The 20,835-nt window shown below is 40.5% G+C and overlaps 2 protein-coding genes across 2 annotated transcripts; one reads left to right on the top strand and one right to left on the bottom strand.

Annotated features, from left to right (window-relative positions):
- The first annotated feature begins 2,336 nt into the window (after positions 1-2,336).
- Positions 2,337-17,683, top strand: LOC140952407 (uncharacterized). Its single transcript, XM_073401839.1, has 13 exons — positions 2,337-3,096; positions 5,940-5,978; positions 7,433-7,585; positions 8,116-8,322; positions 8,775-8,813; positions 10,175-10,296; positions 10,447-10,572; positions 10,935-11,426; positions 12,365-12,841; positions 13,071-13,290; positions 13,828-14,163; positions 14,947-15,199; positions 16,354-17,683. Exons 1-13 carry the CDS (start codon positions 2,617-2,619, stop codon positions 16,515-16,517), a joined length of 3,108 nt encoding a protein of 1,035 aa, XP_073257940.1. The 5' UTR covers positions 2,337-2,616; the 3' UTR covers positions 16,518-17,683.
- Positions 17,573-19,771, bottom strand: LOC140952418 (uncharacterized). The gene has a single exon (XM_073401848.1). It carries the CDS (start codon positions 19,754-19,756, stop codon positions 18,326-18,328), a length of 1,431 nt encoding a protein of 476 aa, XP_073257949.1. The 5' UTR covers positions 19,757-19,771; the 3' UTR covers positions 17,573-18,325.
- Positions 19,772-20,835: the final 1,064 nt, after the last annotated feature.

Here is a 20,835-nt window from a genome sequence, read left to right as displayed (position 1 = left end):
CAGGTCAACTAGACAGCAGTGGTGAAAGCAGTGAGGGAGAAGAAACTGATGATGATTACAAGAGTGATGCCCCTGACTCTGAAGACGACTCAAATGATGTCGTTCTTGCTTTTATCGCCCAGACGAGGAATATGTAGACGAGCTGCCAGCTACAACACGCTCAGGACGAGCAGTAGCAAGAAGAGCTGAAATTGACTTTTCATTCTTTTGAGTGAGGATTTGTTAAAAACAGCTTTCTAGCTTTCAGCTTTCTTTCACTAAATTACGTGAAATGTAACAAAACGAAATGTTAATGCAGTAACTTTTTTAATACCTTATGTAGTTTTTTTTCATGGGGGGGGGGGGGGGGGCTTCCAAAAAATTACTCTGATGAGGGGGGGGGGGGCATGCGAAAAAAATCGGAAATTGGGGGGGGGGTCATACAATTTTCAAATTACACTCCTCCAAATCCCACCAGCCCCCCCTACCCCATAAAAAATGAACGGTCCCTAAAAGGCTAAAAGAAGACCAAAGTAGCGTAAGCATCCAGGAAGTCAGTAAAAATAGCTCGTCAGTGCGCTCTTGTCATAAATTTTCACTCATTAATTTATTTTACCTGATAGCGGGAAATCAACGCTTGTTTCTTTCCTCCAAACGACGGCTTCTTTCTGGTTAACTGCAGTCCGTGAGATCAGAGAATGAATTTTCTGACGCAGGGGAATCTCTCTTCTGGGACACCTCCAATCAGGGGAGACAAAATTTGGTCCCGGAAAAATGTTCACATACTCTTTGTAGTTAATTCCGCTGTTGAAGAAACACCTCTTTCCCGCCCAGGGACCAAGGAACACTTTTGCTGGGTCCCAAAGCCCTGGTTTGACCTCCATTCTGTCCAAGGGACACCTTAGCACTCAAAACATGACTGACCACAAAAATCTTTGATAATTTTAAAGTTACACTAGCTAGTCACAATGAGGACAATGAGGACAGCTTTCAAAACACGAACTATCGCACTTAAAGCGGTGTGCTACACTTGTGGGAATATATTCAACACACAACATCGCAGAGATACGTTAATCACGATTTTTTACACATTATCTAGCTACTTGAAATAATAACTGTACGTAGCACATTCCAAGGCAGAATAAGTAAAATATTTTATTTGTTGGTTAATTATTAACAAACCCCAGTACATATCAGACAACCTCCATTCAGGAGACACCTCTATTCAGGGGACACTTCCCTTGGTCCCGAGGGTGTCCCCTGAATAGAGGTTCCACTGTATAGTAAATAAGCCACCCTTAAGATGGGTTATTGGCTAGGGTTATGGCCTAAGACCTAATGCCCCTGGCCAGGAGGCTAACCTTCTGTTACCAGTATCCTGTGCTTGGTCATGGGGGTGCTATACAATGAAGCTGACTGACTGTTCTATTCAGTCTAGTCCCTTGAAAGGATCTGGGTCGCTCGATACCACTCATCCCTTTCACTTATTTTGCCGCTCATATCTTTCTTACATTGAAGAACACTACAAGAATTACTAGTCTTAGTAGTAGAAGAGGATACTTCTCCTTTTATCACAATAAATTGATGACGGTGTCTTGATTAATTAATTATTAGGAAGCACTACTTATAAGAGGGTCTCATTGGGGTGGTAGCCTTGACTGTTGACGGTTAATTTTTTTTCCATTTTTGAAAGCTGATAAAAATTTTACAGATTCTAACGGTTGACGGTTATTAAGTGAAAATTTAGCCCAAAAGTTAAAGTAAATATTACCTTCTGTATGAATGAATATCAACTATTGTGTTTTGGAGGTTGTTGAAAAAGGGGGACTATCGTAGTCTATGATTTTGGGGGTACTTATTGGCAATTTAGATCTCAATTTAGGGTACGTGGCTGGGTTCTTAATTTTAAGAAGGAAGATAATGGATTACCGAATTTATACAGTTTGGTAGAGTATGTTCTTCTTATTCTCAAAATTGCTTATCATAAATTAACTGTAGCCCACACATGATAAGAATCTGCTTGATCTTGCTTGTATTTTTGGGTGTGAAAGTGGCAAATTTCTGGTAAGAGATTCTTAATCCACAAGGTTCTTATTCGCGGGTGTTTACTGTACGGTGCGAGAAAGCCTGAAGCAGGAGCCCATCATAGGCTCCCGGCCTGCAGAGCAGGCGTCGTTTTTTTTTCTTCTTTTTTTTAACGAAAGCGCGACCTAGGGGTACTTTGCGTGAACCCACTTGCCATTCTTTCTTTCGGATGTGGATGCACTCTTTCAGCACGTCTCGACCTCTAAGTCCCTAGGGTCACTGAGCCGCTAATCATTTTGCGCGAGCAATTTTGTCCATTGTGATGCAAATGTTGCGCTAAAGACATTTACCGCGGCATTGAGCAATGATTACATTTTTTATTTACAAGTTTGTTTGACATCTTATTGCCCGCTAAGTACTGTATTTGCGTAAGACAGTTAGAATGAAGAGCGAAAGATGATGAAGAATGATGACCCCGCTTATCAACAGTACAGTATATCCGTCTCCGTCATGTCATGCAAGGAATCTATCCGGCAATTAGAGGAAACAGTGTATTGTTTTGAGTTTACTGTTGCCATGAGCTCATAGACTTGTCTTTTACCTTCATCTAAAATGACTAGCATCACTTCTCCCTGGGATTTCAAACATCTAGAAATCGTTGGCAGCAGAGTTTCGCGCCCAGCCGAATTATCCGATATTCGAGGCAGAATTCCTGAGTTGAAAGTCGAAACGCGTAAAAGGATCGCGGTCAAGAAGGAGCCCGAAACAGAACCGAGGAGGCCTCGCTCTCCAGCAAAGCGAGAAAGTTTGCTGCATTTTAAACCTAAGAAAGAAAAAGTTGTGGCTGTGAAAGTCGTGCTACCCAAGAAGAAATGTGAAATTACTGAGAGAAATTATTTATGCTCATGTGAACGCTATTCCAGCGGGTCCTCAAATGACGAAGAGAAAGAACCCGAGTGTGACATCGAGTTTTCACAACTTATGGACATTTTTACTAACTACAAGGAAAAACGCACAAATATAAGGAACCTTACCAATATCGCCAGAGGTTTTCATGAAAGGAGAATTTTATCTAACGACGAAGCAATAAAGGTAAGTTGAAGTGAAGTCACAATTTACCAGTACCATGATTCTGTATTCGACTGTTTCGCGGCGATTAAATCTTAAAGTGCATGTAATAACTCATGAAACTGTTAACGTGCACGTTTGGAAGATTTTGTTTGATTTTCGAAGTTTTACAAAATTTATATCTGATCATGTTTTGGATTTGGGTAGTTTGAAGGCAAGAGACTCCGCGTCTCTAACATTTTCGGTTTTATAACCTACATTGTGCAAGTGACTACATCGCAAGCTCTAGTTACGTTTTCAGTCATTTATCGTAGGGTAATGAAGTGTCAATTGGCTTTATTAACTTTTGATTTCACGATTTTGTTGACTTAAACGCGTTAACGCTTAATTTTATCATTGTGTCGAGTCGACTAAACATTTGTTCAAGCCAGACCTTGGTCAATATCTGTCTGAACAGGTCAAGGATTACAGTTAGCTAAGCAAGGCCTATAATTAAATCTAGTTATCATTATTACTTTTTTACGTTTCCTTTGTTGTGGGTATATTGTGCTTGAAATCTGGTTTGAATATTAAGTGGGGTCTTATAAATAGTTGATCGGGCCTCTGCGTGCTGCAATCGTATCGGAACCTTCGGCTTTTTAAATCCCGACAAAAAATCTCCCGCACCACTACGGTTTCGCATCCGCCAACCTACGCGGATCGGAAATGGAAATCCAACTTATTTTTTGTTCTTAATTTTCTGTTTATTACTATCACCTCCAGTTTCCAGTTGGTAGAAAAAATAATCCTTTCAGCGTTAAATACGGTGAAGAAGCGGTTTAGTGAGTTGCTTAATTGGACATGTACCTCCCGTTGGGAAGATCTGTAAGAAACGCATTGAATTTATCAGTAGGTATCTCTTCAAGCCAACACCAACCTCAATGTTTTGTCAGTGCCCAGATGTATTTTTGTGAAGTTCAATTCATTCTCTTCCGTTTGCAGAAATCAAACATGGCTCTCAATCACGCGAAAATAAATTAAAATTTGCGCTGCCCACACTGTGTCACTAATTTTATCAAGATAAAAAGGTGGGAAACGCTACCAAACAAAGTGAAACGTAAAACTAACTGCTCAAAAAGTGAAAAGAAGATATAGTAAATAAAACAGAAAACTGCCGGACGTGACACAGCCCCTTCACAGTTGTAGTCGCCCCTATCCCTATTTCCGCTATTGGTATTGGTGTCACCACTGTCTTTCCTTCCGTGCTTCTTCAGTTCTTCCTACTATATACAGGTATATCGAGAAAGGTTGTCGGAAAAAATGTGCACGCGACAATCCCGAAAGGTAATATGGGATGTGATCAATACACTGTTCCTAACGACTGTAGCTGTCGAACCTACTTTTGTTGCTTTCCTTAAGCAATCCCAAACATAACATCGCAAACATCCCGTCCCATTCTTTCAAATTTCTTTGAAGAACAGTGCACTGAAAACCACCCACAATACCTTTCGGGATTGTCGCGTGCACTTTTTCCGACAACCTTTCTCGAAATAGCTGTATACAGTATATAAACTAGACTTTCTGAAGGGTCCGGCATTCCTGTCATGTATGGTCGTGTACAGTATGTCGGCTCTCCCTCATCATTATGAGCCGGGGTGTCTTCCCGGTGGACACGGCACAAATCTCTCGGTTTCCCGTACGGATCACCTTGTCACCAAATCTCCCGAATAAAATCGACCTTTCAGCTTTTCTTTTCTTTCATTTGGAATTTCGCCCATTTTCTCAAAAGTTCAAAAATATTTTCGTTTCACAGTACGGTATAAAACGGTCTCTGCGGCGTTTTGGCAGGTCATCATCCCTGACAAATACTATCTTGTCATTACAGTAAAAAAGGTTTCTTTTTGTGGTCTTTTTTTTTCATGTACGACTTCATACAATGTTCCGAGCCACATGAATGTGGTCTCCAGAGGTTGCCATCGCTGACACCGAAGATTTTTTTATGTAATATAAAAGTGGGTGGTTTTAGGCATGACTTTGCCACTTTGCAGAGACTTCGCCGCGGTTTTATTGCTATTTTCTCAACCACTGAGTTACCCCTACATAGGTTTTATATCCTCGCGCCAGCTCTATACATGTATCAAGTAAGTCTTCCTGTCAGTAGTGGAGAAATTCGCCAAGAGAACATTCAAATGGTAGTATCTGACACTGTGTCATTCGGTTCTGTATAGTTTGTTCTTTTGTTCAAGTTTATATCAAGAGTTTCGAGTTATTGATGGTTAAGTTATAAAGAAAGTGCGACATGGCTTTATAATCGTCCTTGAAATTGTTCAATTCTTTAAGAGAGCACAAGGGAGTAAGGCATATACTGTTCTGATCCGTTAACAAAGACTGTGTTGATCTTTTTACTAGTTCCCAGGTAGGAATACAGGATTTTTAAAGGATTTCCTTGCAACAGTAAAATGAGAGAGGGTTTTAGGCAGGTGTTAGCGAGAGGTTCATGTACGTACGGTTTACCAGGGTAGGGTGGATTTGCACTGTCATGTAATTTTTTCATGCGGCACGGCAAGTATTATGCGACAGTGGAAATCCATAGTCAAGTACTAGGATCGAAGAGTATCAGACTGAACTGATTAACTACAACACGGTTCGAACAGTTCCGGAATGATTGAAAGTGTTGTGAACAGACGATTTTCTCGTGAGAACAAATAAGCAATCAAGTACCGACAACATTAAAGTAGTGCCATCGATAAAACGTTTTGGAAATAACAGTTTCTTATTATAGGTATTAGGCGGGGCTTCTTTGTTAAAAGATCGTACCACACGTTGTCGTACCACAAACTTGTTTTTTAAGTGATAAATAGTTTACAATGAAACTGTTTTTCATTTAGGTGTTAAAGTTGCTGGATGCAGACAACTGGGAAGTTAAGGTAAGTCTTCGTGTTTTCGTGTTGCGTAAAACGATGGCTGCCCTTGGTGTAAATTCACATAACTGGAATTTTAAGACTTCAATTAACAGCTTAGCTACTTTACAATCGTTAATTGTTTAATGAGTAAATTTGTAAAGGAAGCCATCAGCGACACATTTGTTGTTCTTTGTTACAATAATGCTGGTAGGACTTATCATAGCGCTGACTATAGCTTTATTATCGGCTAATTCCTTGAAGGGATTAATATATAGGGTGCCTTGTCAAACTAAGCACGACAATTGCTACAATGGCCTGGGAAAAATATTATCTTCCACTGTTACATTACAACAAGAACAAATGATTTATAACACAGATGTAAGAACTGCTACGAGATTTTGTGATGTGAGCGTGCGCATTTCTTTTTGTTTCAACATTCCCCAAGTGTCTAATTGAACGAGCTCCAGAGTAAATCTCTATGCCGCTTGAAAGGTTTTTGATTGTTTTCTTTCTTTAATGTTCTCACAGGGGAATGTCGCACCCATCTAAGATGCGCGAGATCACATCATCCATCTTTTACGTGATTTTAGCTTGCAAGAAGAAATTAGTTACTCATTGACAACGTTTAAATGCACTCATGTTCAAGAACATGGCCACTGCCCGTGCTCTTAAAGAGATGCAAGCTTCATTAACCATTTTGTGGCTGCGCAAGAGACTGGGTCTGTGTTGTGTCGAATTGCACTATGGGACTGTTTGGGGGACATGATTTTTTGACCAACCGGTTCCTGCGCAACTTCGTAATAATCAATAAAATGAGTAGCATTAGCGTCCCCAACATCTCAAACCATGCAGTCTTATCGTGTAGCGGACCTTCCACACGATATCCGCAATCTTTGTACTCACTAAAGGTGATGTTATACGAGACGATTCGCAACGACGATCTTTAGCGCAACACAGGGTTCAAATGTCGGAACAATATTGCAGCCATTAGAAACAATGTAACAACAATGTTATAACGCTGTGTTGCGCTAAAAATCGTCGTTGCGAATCGCCACGTGTAACATCACCTTAAGGACTGATCGCATAAAAGCAGTGTCACGTAGTTTCTCAGGGAAAAAAAAAAAAGAAGGACTTTTAATCTTAAAGACTATAACGGCAAATTATGGGTGGAGCTGATTACCGTGACTTTTTGGATGCAATTACGATCGTGCACATCCTCACCGCAAGCAGTTTTGATGTAAAACCCGACAAAAATCCATCTGTAAATTTTGCTTGACTACTGTAAGTTCGTTGTCTCATTTTGACGAAATAAACAAACTCGCCCGCTGTTTCTTGCATTGGCAGCTTTTAACAACAGTATGCCTCGTGAGAAACCGCATAACAAGGCTTTTATCCCATCAATCGTTAAGCGCGTGCGAAGATGGTGGGTATCATGGCGGTACTGGTTGAAACTGTCTTTCCTAATTTTGTTTAATTAGGAGAGTATCCTGTTGACGATAGGCCAACTATGTTCCAGTACGGTGAATGTCAAAAGATTCCTGGAGAATGGATTACTGGCCGAGTTAATAAATCTTATGTTGTTGGGCAGAGATGATGATATTAAGAAAGAAGCGGTGGTTTGTCTTAGCAAGGTTAGCTGGCTGTATAGCTTTTAATATTCTGATTCTAATTGAAATTCAGACTGTTTACCACTTTTCTATTTTTCGACGCAAACTAGTAAGCACGTGACAATCTAGCCTGCGTAGCTGGCGGAATTGTTACGCCCGGGTTACTTTCTTGCCTCGATCTTTGAATCTCCGAATAAGGCATGGCGGTTTGTTTATTATTTTTTTTAATTCAACTGTGAGAAGCGGACTTTTGATCGCTTGGTCTGTTCCAGGCGTTCAGATTGTGGTGACGGGGCAAAAAGACGTGAGCAGGAAAAAAAATAAGGGGATGTGGTGATGTGAGAAGTGACGTGGAGTGAGAACGCGATGTGATGTGATGTGGAGTGAGAGCGACGGAACTCTCTCTCTCTCTCCCTCTCTTCCTCCTTAATTTTTCCCCGTTCTCTTAAATCGCCTCACACTCCTCTATCTGAACGCCCAGAACACTCTTGAACGTTAATCGTTTGTTCTTTGATGCCACAAGCGGGTGAATCAGTAAAAACATGTTTTCGCAGGTTGTGGAAAAATCTGAACACGCACATCTCTGGTTGGAAGCAATGACCATATCAGGAGTTGGAGCACTCTTTGGTCTGCTGAATTCATCACCTTCTCTACAACACGCTGCACTTCTTGCAATCAAGAACCTTGCTTCTCATCCAAAAATGGCGCAGGTTTTTCTGGAGTATGGTCTTGATGGTGTCGCGCAGTTAACAACCTGCAAGGTAAGTATCTGCTAGCGTGGGACCAGGTTCCGTAGTGAGGGAAAAAGGCGAAAAAAAAAGCGATGAGCGATCGGTTCGCTTCTCTCGCTTTTTTTGCCGTTTTACTGCGTTTTTTCCTTTTTTCCCCACTGCGGAGCCTAGTCCAAGGCTCAGAGTATCTACTCTTGTTTTGCCCTGTTGTTTGAAACCAAGTAGAGTCCCTCGCTGGGGTAAAATGATAACTACAATCTTGGTCTTCATTTGAATTACGTCACAGAGCTCTGTATCAGGGCAAGTTAATTAGCAATACGTGTTGAGTATCTAGTATGACCTCGATAACGACTGATCCGCTTTGATTAGCCACTGCTACTTAAGGATCAGTCAGACTTGTAATTCAAAGTCTGGGTTTTTGTCAATCATAACTGACTCATCTCATTCGGCTTATTGCCTTCTTTCTTTTCTTTCTTATCTAGAACACTCAAGGAAAATACATTGGTGATACGGACATTCAGGTGGGTACGGGCGTTCCGATCGTTATCGGAACTGTAGGTATATAGTTATAGATTTATTTATACACGATCATGAAGCTTCTAGGGTCGTCTCTTTGGGCCATAGGTAGACGGATCGAGGGATTGAGCGTTTACCGTTTGCAGGGAGAAAACAATCAAACTAAAAACGGTCCAGTAAAACTGCTAGCCTTTATACAAACTTGAGCGAAAGCGCGCAGTAGTAGACTGCGGTAGACGTCGTGTGTGGATGGTTATATTTATGTAAGGGAATCCGGAATTTTTGGCTTTGGAATGCGGAATTTTTTGGCTTTGGAATTCGGAATATAGCTCGAGGAATCCGGAATCCCTCTTAACACTGGAATCCGGAATCCAATTTCCACCGATAAACAAACTGGATCCCATAAACCACGGCCTGGAATCCAGAATCCAAGACTGGTTAGGATTCCCTTACATGACCTTAATTACAGGGGGCGACGGTGGTGCAGGGACATAGAGCGTGACATAATCGGCAGTTATTGATTGAGGCTTGAGTAGGATATGAAGAATTCTGCAGATCGAGGAGGGTGTTATCCACCGAGGCCGAAGGCTAAGGTGGATAACACCCTCCGAGATCTGCAGAATTCTTCATATCCTACCAAAGCCGAATTCAATAATTGTTTTATTATTCATTCAAAATACAGTCGACTCCCGATAATTCGAACCTTCAAGGGAAGTGGAATAAAGTTCGAGTTATCGAGGGTAAAATTATATAGAAACTGATATGAAGGGAATTGCAAATTGCTTCGAGTTAGCGGGAGGTTTGAGTTATAGAGGGTTCGAGTTACTGGGAGTCGACTGTAATTCCAAGTTTAAAAACATGCTAAAACGTGCTTACCTCGGTCGATATTAAGTTCATATCGATAGCGCATCTTTATCGGCAATTTTAAGAGATAAAGGTCTGTTCAGGTCTGCAAATATACTCCGAATATCAAATGTCGTCCGTCGAGGTGTGTTCTTGCTGTTCTCGCTATGATTTTAGACAGTATTTCGCCGTGAAACGAGTAAAATGTTTCGTCGACTGTTCAGCCATTTTGTTCCAACAAACCTCGTCCCCAGATTTTCTCGGTTAACGGTTCAATAATCCGCAGCTTGGGCTGCACTTTTTGACGTCGTTGATTCAATATGACTAAATTCTTTCCAAATTTGGTCAACAGTAACTCTTTATGATGAATTATGCGTGTGCTTTTAGCCTATCAGAAATGGAGAAATAGTTTGAATGAATAATCCTTCCCAACAAACATGGGGAGGAACGCGTGACGAAGCCCTAAGATATCTACGTGGGAGGCTAGCTATTAACGTGATCTGATGAAACCTTGTTCTTTAAGGGCTTGGTTACTCAGGCGCTGACTAATTTGATATCCAACGACTCCTCTACTGTTGAGATGTTTCTTTCAAAGCACGCTGCTGTCATTGGAAACGTCTTGGATCTATTGCAATATAGTCCATGGTAGGTCTTTGATTACGTTTAGTTACTGTGTTTGGTAAAACGTAATTTCTGAATGGTCCAGACTCGTGTGTGACTGCGGAATACGCATACAGTGAATCAGTACAAATTACTTCATGTAATGCCATTGATTTTTTTCTTTGTATCTTGCAGTCCTCAACAACAGCAATCTGCTCGTTTCTTAGCGACTTTGGCTTATTACAAAACTGGTCTTACGTCACTGATATCTCATAATGCTACTGAACACTTGATGTGGGCAGTCACGTGTTCACAATGTAGGTAAGAGAGCAAATGGGAAAAATGCTTAGCCTTGGTCTGAATTATGTAAGCGATGTTTTCTTGACTTTGTTATTCCTCTATCCGAAAGTCCTTTTCGTATGATGCCCCGTGCACGGACGCTAGAAAGGTCAAGATTTGCACAAGTTAGACGTGGCAGTCGCAGAGTTAAAAACCAGGGCAAGCGCTTGATTTGCGCTCATGAACCTTTCTCGTTTTGGGTTGAAACCCAGGGAGCATTTTTCTGAAATTATTTAACTGTCTTGAAACTAAGCACTTAGTAAGTTTCATAATAAGGTTGTACTGTTAGAGTACAAACTTAAATTAACTTCACATATTCTAAAGATAATCTCTTTTTTCACCAGACACCTCAGAGAACAAGCAAGCATAGCCCTCAAGAATATATCCACAAACCCTGACAGAACATCCGCTTTTTCGGCTTTAAGCCAAGTAGCTACTGGAAAAGCAAACTTGGAACAAGAAGCAAGTTGCTATTCTAACAGTGCAGGGAGTTTCTCTTCTCCACCTCTAAAGAAGTCGTCACGAACCTCCGGTGATGTTGATACAGAGTTGGACAAACAGCTTACACTAAAACCCAATAAAGTCACCTCTGAATTGACTTCAGTGCTTACACTTGTTTTTCAAGGTGATTCTCTGGGGAGAAGTGGTTCCGAGAGACAATTTATGACACCTAGTTCTTCATTTCATCTGAAGTCGACAAGGCTGAAACGGTCTAATAATTTTAGTAAAAAGGAAACATATTTAAGTAGTCTACGTGTGTTAACAAATGCTCTGGTTGTGATGTCAAATCTGATACTGCTCAGTGAAAGCATGGAGGAGCTTTCTGTTGAAGACAGGTAGGAGTGTATACTGGCTCGGCAGCCGAAAATCAGAATACGTCCTTGTCTAGTCTATTGCTAGTCTATAAGTTTCCCCATCTTTAAGCCTACGTGAGTAATTATCGAAAGTTGGAGTTTACCAACTGAGTCGAAAGCAGCCGTCAAGAGATAAAAAAAATCAACGTTTTAGACTTTTCAGGAGAGGGTAAGCCATTTCAAGGATTTTTCAAGAAGAATACCTGCTTGACTTTCTTTTACACTTTCTTAGCAACTGCTCACTTAAAACGTGTATCAGTCGGTGAATTAAGGTACATGTTGCAAGTCAAAATTAAATTCGGGTTAAAATGTTTTAACCCAGGATGATACACTACATACACTATTTCCTTTGTCTTCTAGCCCTAATTATGTATGAATTAGGGCTAGGAGACAAAGGAAATAGAGAACCTAGGTTAAAAAATTTTAACCTGAATTTAATTTTGACCTGTAACGTATACGGATTAGTAAGGAACACCGATTTTGTCTCTATAAAAAGACAAGACGCAGTGTTTCATCTGATATCCACACAACAAAAATACTTTTATAGTTTGTCAAATAAAAAACAAAACTGGAAGAATATCAAAGCATCGCAATAACTAGTAGGTCCGATTATCAAACTACCTTCAAGGTAGAGATCAGCCTGTCCCAGACCCCGCACCTAGTAGGAGAAGTGGGCGTAAGAAAAAAAAACGGGCAAGGACTGGTGAGAAGGAGGGCACCCTCTCTGCTTCTTTTTCCCGCGTTTTTTTTTTTTTTGGCTTGTCCCGACTGATAATCTGGCACAGGGAAAGGAGTGATTACCTTTCTTTTATTTTATAAGTATTTCAATACTTCAAACTACTTTCAAGTAGTTTGACAAATAAATTACGCAACGTCCAGTTGATACTATGTTTTAGAATTTCTATTGTCGTTCCCTACAGGAGGTTAAACCATGTTGCGGTCATGATTCAGAATGGTGGACTTGCATTTCTTCGAGAGCTGGAGTTTCTTAGCAACAAACTGTTAAAAGTGAACCCTCCTCTGTTCCACAACATTGACCCAACCACTCTACCCCCGAAGGAAATCTCCACAACGCTGAAACATGCGCGTACAGACTTAATATTTGAGGCTGCAAATAAAAGAACACAGGATTCTACAAAGAAGTACGCGGATTTTGGATTTGAATCGACCGAAGTCGACTTTGTCAAGGTCGCAGTACAGCTGTTGTGTTTGTTTGCTCAAACAACTGCACCACAGTTTGATCCTTGTTTAGAGGACATGAAAGTGTTGGAAAGTTCACGGTCTAAGGATATCAAAAGACACATTTCGTTTCACAAGTCTGCGGTGTTAGTGAAGAACGCCTTAAGGTTGACCAAAGGAAGCGAAAGACGTAGGATAATACGGAGTAGGAGTGCTAGGTTTGTGTTCATTATATATTAAAGCGACTATACTATACCTTGTGACACATAAATGTCACATAAATGTGCGTTCCAGATGAATTGGAATTTGTTATTTACTCCTTTTAGGAACGAAATGGCTAGACTCGAACAGGTGGCAAAATGAATCGTTAAGAAGCAGATTAATTTGCAAGTAAAAATGAAACATCTCTTCTGTTGTCGTGGCTTAACTTACTCTGCTTTTTTACAGATCGTTATCAAGAAGTTTGTCTCAAGTCAGTGTAGATACTTCCACGTCATCAAATCCGTCCAAGCCCTCCTCGGCTACTGACATGTCAACACCCTCGGCTCAGGTTGCTGGTGCCCAGGATTCCCTTGAAACAACTCACTACGTAAAACAAAGCTTGCTTGACGCTAAAATCATTTACTGCTTAGCACCGTGGATAATGTGCGGCATTTACGACATCCAGGTAACTCTGATTTTTAAATTCTTAAATTTATATTACCAATTATACGAGGAAAGGGGTGAGTGTAACCCTGAGTATAACCTACACTGCAAAAGAGTCGGTTCTTTTCTCAAAATCGGATAAGTGTAGCTTAAGAATATCACACGCGCGAAGTGCGCGAGCCTCACACGCCCGTATTTTTAGTGCCTTTCCCTAGTCTCGCTCTTCGTTTTCAGCTTCACTCCAGGCCTTTTGTTTGACTGCTCGCGCGAACTTGAATACGCAAAAATATGGACTGTTTTGGAGTCTAAGAATAACCCAACCCAGATGTTTGATATGCCTTTACTATTCTACCGCCTTTTAGGCTCTATTAAAGGCTCCAGACTCTATTTGTGACTTCAATCCTTCGATTAATGCAAAACTGAAATCCTGAAAATAAAATTGAGTATTAGGGGCCGACCATTTGAATCACCCATACCCCCCCCTTCAAAAGTCAATTGGTTGGCCCCTTAGTCATTTTCTCTCCTCCTTTGTAACATTATCCTTTCTATTTCTCGTCAGAGTAACGTTTTGAAAACCATACGGTATCTTCAACATAATAAATACGCCTCATCTGGGCCAGGTACTTTCGGGAACCATGCACCGCGGGAAGCCTGGTCGTCAAAGCCAGCTCCAGCACTAATATCTCGCAGTAGCAATCTTAGCCAGCGGTCTTCAAACGCTGCCACGCCAGCTCGCATCGGCATGAACAAATCAAAGTATCTTGCAGTCACGTGTGTTCGACACGTCATTCAACACTGCGGGGGCTACTTATTGGATTCGCTAGGACCTCCTGTACCACCCACTTTAGGGATGACGACTCTGATGGTTTTACGAGAAGCTGTTATGAATGGAGAGGTGATAACACGTATATTAGGCTGATTTAGCAACAGAACGGGAACGTCAGTTGACGACGGCGCGCGCAAATCAAACAACTGGCTTGACCAATGGCAGAGCGGCAAATTGGGCACCGGAAGTCGTGTTTAGTCCTTTCCGCGCGCTTTCCCGTCGTCAAATGACGTTCCCGTTCTGTTGCTAAATCAGCCTACTATTAATTGCAGAACGACGCTGGTTGATTTCTTGAGCGCTAGCTAGTTGACCAATGTTTAGCACGCGAAACATTAACTTCAGCGACAGTCTATAGGATTAATCAACTCCTATGACAAAAGCATTCTTTGTTGTGTGGTATTATGTCTAGCTTAACAGACAATTTCTTTGTAATACGCAAGCTACAAAATATCTGTAAGGGGGTTATGTCACGAGGATATCGCTGTTTTAGGTCAATTCTGTGCTGAAGTCATTACTTAGTGTCTTTACCCATACACAAAATGCAGCTCCTGTAGATTTGTGAAAAAAATAGCAAACAAATTTCATCAGAGAGCACTAAGCATAATAATTTTTTGGGTGCAGGATAGCCTTGAATCTTAAGTTGGTCCTGGACCAATCCTTTCAAGTTTCAATCCATATCCATTCTTGCCATCCGTTGTAACAGACGACAGGAAACAGTTCGAACGCCTAAATACAGTCATACATAACAAAACTGGACCATTTTGTTTAGAATTTAATTGATAACAAATATCGTGGTATACTGCCCCTTTAAATATATCAACATACATCTCTTTATACATCTCTTACGTTTAGCACGACACGCGTCTTAAAATCATCAAGCTGGGATGTTTCGCTGAAGTGATCGACTACATCCGGGGACACGAAGATAACGAGAGACTACAAGCGCTAGGAATTGTGGTTATCAGAATCCTGGTTGGAAATGACGTTTCTTTTAAACAACTTTTTTTTGCTCATGGTGGAATGAACCTGATAATGGCTTTACATCAATATAAAGAAGGCATGGTGAAGGAGGAAGCTGCCCTTACAATGTCCGCATTCAGACGAGGTTAGTTTAGCGTTTATTCGTAACCATTCGAAAGATTAGAGACCTTTAGATTCTCAGATACGACGGCGAGGACGAGATTTTCTCAAATCTAAGTAGTGCGCGTGTGAACCAGCCTCATTTTGGCGGGAAAACGTCTGATAGCCGTCGTCATTCAACTACTACATTCAAGTACCAGTGTTGTAGCGGCGGAAACAAATTTGCTCAAACTCATTAATTATTTATGTGGTCAAACGCCAATAAATGACGACCATTTGGGACAGGTGGATGAATCTTGATACCTAATGAAACACCAGGTTTTCATGTGAGATAAAACATGTTCAAACACTTAAATCTTAATGAGATGTTTTTTTTCATTTTTTACGGCCTCGTGGTTTCATCTTTTGCTCGGTGTTTTGAACCCGTGATAATGCACTCGCCCTAGATTCTGACATATTGCATAAATGTTAGAAGTGTTATCTGTCATTTTTTCGATCGGGAGAGGGCGTAAGCTCCTTAATAAAAATAACCGTGGTAACTTTTCTGGTGAAAAAAGTACAGTGAAGCTTTCCGGAGTGTCTCTTTTGACATTATGTGAAAAAAAGTTAAATGTCACCCTTGTAACCGTCCTCGTCCTGGAATCTAAAGATCTCTATTGACTTGCTGAGTTTCTTGCAGGTGTCATGCCTAGAAATTTCTAAGGCTCGAGAAAGGCTAACCTTTCCATTCGTCTAGTCGAAGATATTCGAAGAATTAATTCAACTTACCCACAATTTTCGGAGGTTGTGTTTTCACTTTTTATTACCAAGATATTGCCATTATTTATTGATGAAAAAGATCTCCTGAAGTTTTCGGTAAGAGACAAAACATCTGATATTTTTTTTAAATAAAAGTACGGCTATCCCCTGCCCACGAACTTTCGACCGGACCGATAAGGGTAGCTAACAGTTGCGGATGAAACAAAAAAAGTCACCTTAAACTTTGGAGACGACCAAAGTTCTCCTAAGACATCTAAAGAGGGAATACTTTAAACTTTGAAGGCAGAACTAACTCAAGCAACTATTTGAGACACTTCTAACATATCTGGAATGGGTGCCCCTGTTTCTTGTTAATCTTTGACTTGTAACATTTTTTCCTCCGAATACTAACAAATGTTTTTTTTTTCTTGGAATATTGAGGTGCAAGCTCGCGAGTCCATCGAAGGTGCAGAACAGCGGATGCGAGAATCAAGAAACGACAAAAATCACATGACCATGGAGACATCTGGGACGAGGTTGGAGAGAAATGGAAAGGTCAAGATGAGGTGGTGAAAGTGTTGAAAAAATTCAACTTACGATATTAATATCTATCATTCAAGCGTCAAAATTGAAACGACAACTGGCTTGCATAGCATGGTAAACAGCGGCTGAGGAAGTTACTGCTCCGTAACGTTCGTTCAATTGAAATAGACAGTTTTACTAATAGTAAAAACCGGGAAGTTAGGTTCAGAATCTACAGACTCAAGCCTGAGGCCACGTTCACATTATGTCGAATGCTTTACGTGCCGATCCATTATCGTGTGAACAGCAACGACACAGAAGTGGAACAAGTCCTTATGATGCTAGCCTGAAATTCATCCGATTGCTTCGAGTCGTTTTCTCCTCTCAACGGGAGTAATAACGACTCGAAGTAATCGGATGAAATTCAGGCTATTATGATGCATAATTACGATTCACCACCAAACCTCATTTTGGAATAGTCCAGTTTCGAATTAAAAATTACCGCTGAATATAAACATTAACGACACATTCATACAGGGTTAGCCTCGACGTAAAGTAAAATATTCAGAAATTCTGGTAAGCAGGTGTTTGAAATTTGAATATACACAATAGACAGAGTAATAAACAGGTCTTTTTCTCGTGTAAATTTGTGAATATATTACTTCAGATTGAGGCTGAGGCTGTAGAAAATGCGTCTTCACTTCTTTAATTCAGCGGTCATAGCGAACTCGAAAATTGACTTTTGTAAACTGATCTCATGCGAAGTCAGTCTAGGATGATAACTGATGGAGTTCCCAATGCAGCAGAACTGAAAAGAAGTCTCATGCACAAACAGTGCTAATGACAAGGATTTTGTTTACAAACGGTGATATAGTGGTAAGATTTGCTCGTCTGCTGACGTAAATATTCGCAGAGGTAATATTGCCATGTCTTGTCATAGTCGATTGTACGGGGTGGCTTTGATTCCTTGATATGACTAAATATAGACTGCTCTAATTTCATTAGGAGTGCGATTGACATAGGGAATTTTACTTCTGTAAGAAAAAAATGGAAGAACTGAACCAACGACAAGAGGCAAGAAACGCAGATTAAGTCTCTCAAAGTATTATAATAGTTCAAGTTCGAAAAACTAAACAGGTCCTTGGAAATAGACGTTTATTTTTCTCTATAAACCATAGAAAAAATGCAAATGACAATAATTGTAATAATACGTTTTATAGATTAAAATAACCAGTCCAAAAACCTTTCACCAGCTGGAAACGTTTTCATGGAACGGGCTTAATAAATAGAATATACTGAGGTGTATCATGACAATACCCTGCTAGCCGGAATACTTCGGATTAATACTGAATTTAAATCAGCGAAGAATGTTTTACGTACCTTCTGATTGGCTAAAGTAAGGTATGTCGAGTAACACACAAAATTCATAAACTCCGGGTTCAGTCTGATTTTCTCCTTGTGCGAGAAACTCGAGTAACAACTTTCTCTCTTAAATTATAACTTTGGAACAAGCTCGGCACTTTATGCATCGACTGCTCTCCTGGAACAAAGGAGGCAATCTTTACGTTGTGTATTCGGGGAATTATATATAATAGTTCATTGACATCACTTCACCATACCGAAGAGTTTCGAAAGTAACCACCCTTGCTTCTTTCGGTTTAACAGCCTTTTCCTATAGCTACTTTCGGGACGAGGTTACGAAAATAATATCATGACATGTGAAAACATTCACAGTTTTTATTTGAAGAAACTTACTTCATGATATTGCTAACTATTAAGTAAAATTCAAAAGAATTGTTTGAATACTATATGGTTATTCACAGACGGATCCAGATCCTGTAGCAGGTACCCTGAGGGAGCCACAGATATACACTTCAAACGCGGCCTCTTATTATTCATCTTCGTGTTGGAAAATCCATTCTACAGGTGGAATCGGTGACTCAGGTACCCTTAAATACCGACATTTGCCTGTTCTGTCTTGATAGTACCATGAACGGTCTTGATTGATGAGATTTGAAGTTGATGGACACGTATCAGTGTTAATACAAACTCGGGGCGTGTACCGCCTCTCTTGCAGAGTGTAATTCGGCAGAAATGAGTTAGACTTCTTAGAAACCTTCACCTTTAATGTCTCTGGGCTCGCCATTGGCTGCTGGCTTCTTAAGAAAGCCTGAACCTTGCGGTCTATATCTTGCTCCGAGGTTGTAGTTAAAAGCGTTTCCTGAGAAGCTTCACCGTTCATGCTATTTGGTGTGAAGTTGACTCTTCTTGGCCGTGGACTTGCCCTTCCTTTTCTTTGTGTTACCTGCCTTCGTGACTCAGGTCCTCTTGTCATTTCCGCTTGACCCACGCTCAGACGTACAAGGTCAATATCCATACTTTGTTTTATTTTTGCTGACGATTTGGCATTATTCCGGGTTGATAAATCAATAAATTTTGAAGGAGCAGTATCATGTTGTTTGTTGTCGAAAGTGATTTCGATGATCTTGCTTTTATCATTCAATGTTTTTTTCTGTCCTTGATCATTACCCTCTGATTCCGAAGTTGGCGATGGGATAACACTTAATTTAGACTCGAGAAATCCAAGGTGAATTCCATCCGTAGATTTGTCTATGTCAAACGCTCTTGGCGACGGCGATTTCCGTGTTTTCTTTTCAAAGTTTTTTCCAACTAGTAAAAGCAATTGATTTTCATCAGTATTAGAACTTCCCAGTGATTCGTTAATTTTTGGCAAAGAATCGCGTGATTCGTCGGCCTCAGCATCGAAGTAGTTTTTCATTCGCACCGTGAGGTGTAATTTCCGCTTGGACCTCGCCATCCCTTTCGCAGTGCTAGTTCTTGAGAAAGCTCCAAATCGTTCTTTAAAAGAGACATCAGGACAAGACATTCGTCTGCTGGATATCGGGAATTTTTCGTTCAAAAAACGCTGTTCTTTAGCGTCTTTTTCGGGAGTAAGTCGACGCCTTTCCGCGGTGCCGGCTTCAATATCTCTACTCAATGTTCTCCCATTGATACGTGACCCTTTGGCGAAATCTTTGATTGGTATATGTCGTTTTGTCAATGATTTCATTGGCGATGACTTCAAGTTTAAAGCGCTGGCTGAATTAACAGGTACGTTCAAGTCTTCAGAAACGTACTCGACTTGTACGTCACTTTTTGTGACCCTGGCCACGGGACATTCTTGTGAACGGAATTGGCTCACGACCGTTGACTCATAGTTGTGGTCAGAAGAATTGCCAAATCCTGGCACGCGTATGAAGCTTCTCTTCGCCGCTATCTCCATTTGGCCGGTAGAAAACTGACGATTTCTTTCTTGATCCATTTTTGCACAAAAGACGTGCTTATTCGTCGGGGTGTCGTGAGTGATACGGAATATTAGTAGATCAAAAGTAATTATCGAAAGTCATGTAATAAATGAACCATGCGTGACTTCATCCACCGAACTTATTACCGAATTACGTAGGAAATGGGCGATGAAACCACGGAATGCTCATTTGTCATGCTTTGTCCTAATGAATAAAGTGTAATGAAAACAGTTTTTTGTTTGAAGCCAAAACAAATGCACCATCCATAGAAAGAAACTAATGCGCAACTTTAAGGTCAAATGTTTCAAATGATTTCAAACATCCAAAGGGTAATACCGTTCTGCATGCTCTTATTAGTGAAGGTCAATTTTGAAAAATTTGCATTTCATACTGGACTTAAAGCCTCTTCTTTGTACCTTGGTAAAGAAACTGTTATTAATTACTATTGCATCTCTTTTTAATTCAGTGTTTTTATTTTTTTCCAGTTTCCTTTTTAACATGACAAAAAATAGTTGAAAGAAGATTAAAATACTTGATTAATACTGGGGTGTTGGTGATAACAAGATTTAATAGAACGAATTAACTGAAGTCATATAAAACCTTATGTTTACTAATTAAACAAAAAACTAGCCCATGTCTCCAGTCACGCTGAGCCCTCAATAAACATAGGAGCTGGGTGGAGAAAGACGACTTAATAAGGAGCAAGGGGGCTGGGGTGGTAGTGATGTTTAGGGACACTTCTAGTCAAATTTGTAACTGAGAGTTATTTCTTCGAATTCCGTCTGGTCTTATCTTAAAGCCTCTCGTTTCGAAACCTACTGAACGACGCTAGTGAGATCTGGGTACCCAAAAGTTATGAAATTACGAATTAAGTTTGTAGATCCAGTTTTTACAGTTCTTCAGACACACACTGGAATTGGAGGGGGGAGGGGGGGGGGGGGGTGGATTAGAGTGTTGAGTACGGTCAAGCGCTATTCACGTCTCCATATTCGGACCTTTTCAGGAAGGATTTTGCTTGATATGATATGCCGTTTTACGAAAAACACTAATTCTTAATATCCCGTTAACACGTTAAGATATGTTGCCACCGACAACA

Source organism: Porites lutea, chromosome 1 (assembly GCF_958299795.1).
Source record: "Porites lutea chromosome 1, jaPorLute2.1, whole genome shotgun sequence".
In the NCBI taxonomy this organism is placed as follows: domain Eukaryota; kingdom Metazoa; phylum Cnidaria; class Anthozoa; order Scleractinia; family Poritidae; genus Porites; species Porites lutea.
This window is presented reverse-complemented; position numbering and strand designations above follow the sequence as displayed.

Coding starts and splice junctions, on each gene's coding strand:
- LOC140952407 (XM_073401839.1), top strand. CDS start 2,617: ATGACTAGCATCACTTCTCCCTGGGATTTCAAACATCTAGAAATCGTT. Junction 11,427..12,364: donor GAGCTTTCTGTTGAAGACAG/GTAGGAGTGTAT, acceptor CGTTCCCTACAG/GAGGTTAAACCATGTTGCGG. Junction 13,291..13,827: donor GCGGCATTTACGACATCCAG/GTAACTCTGATT, acceptor ATTTCTCGTCAG/AGTAACGTTTTGAAAACCAT.
- LOC140952418 (XM_073401848.1), bottom strand. CDS start 19,756: ATGGATCAAGAAAGAAATCGTCAGTTTTCTACCGGCCAAATGGAGATA.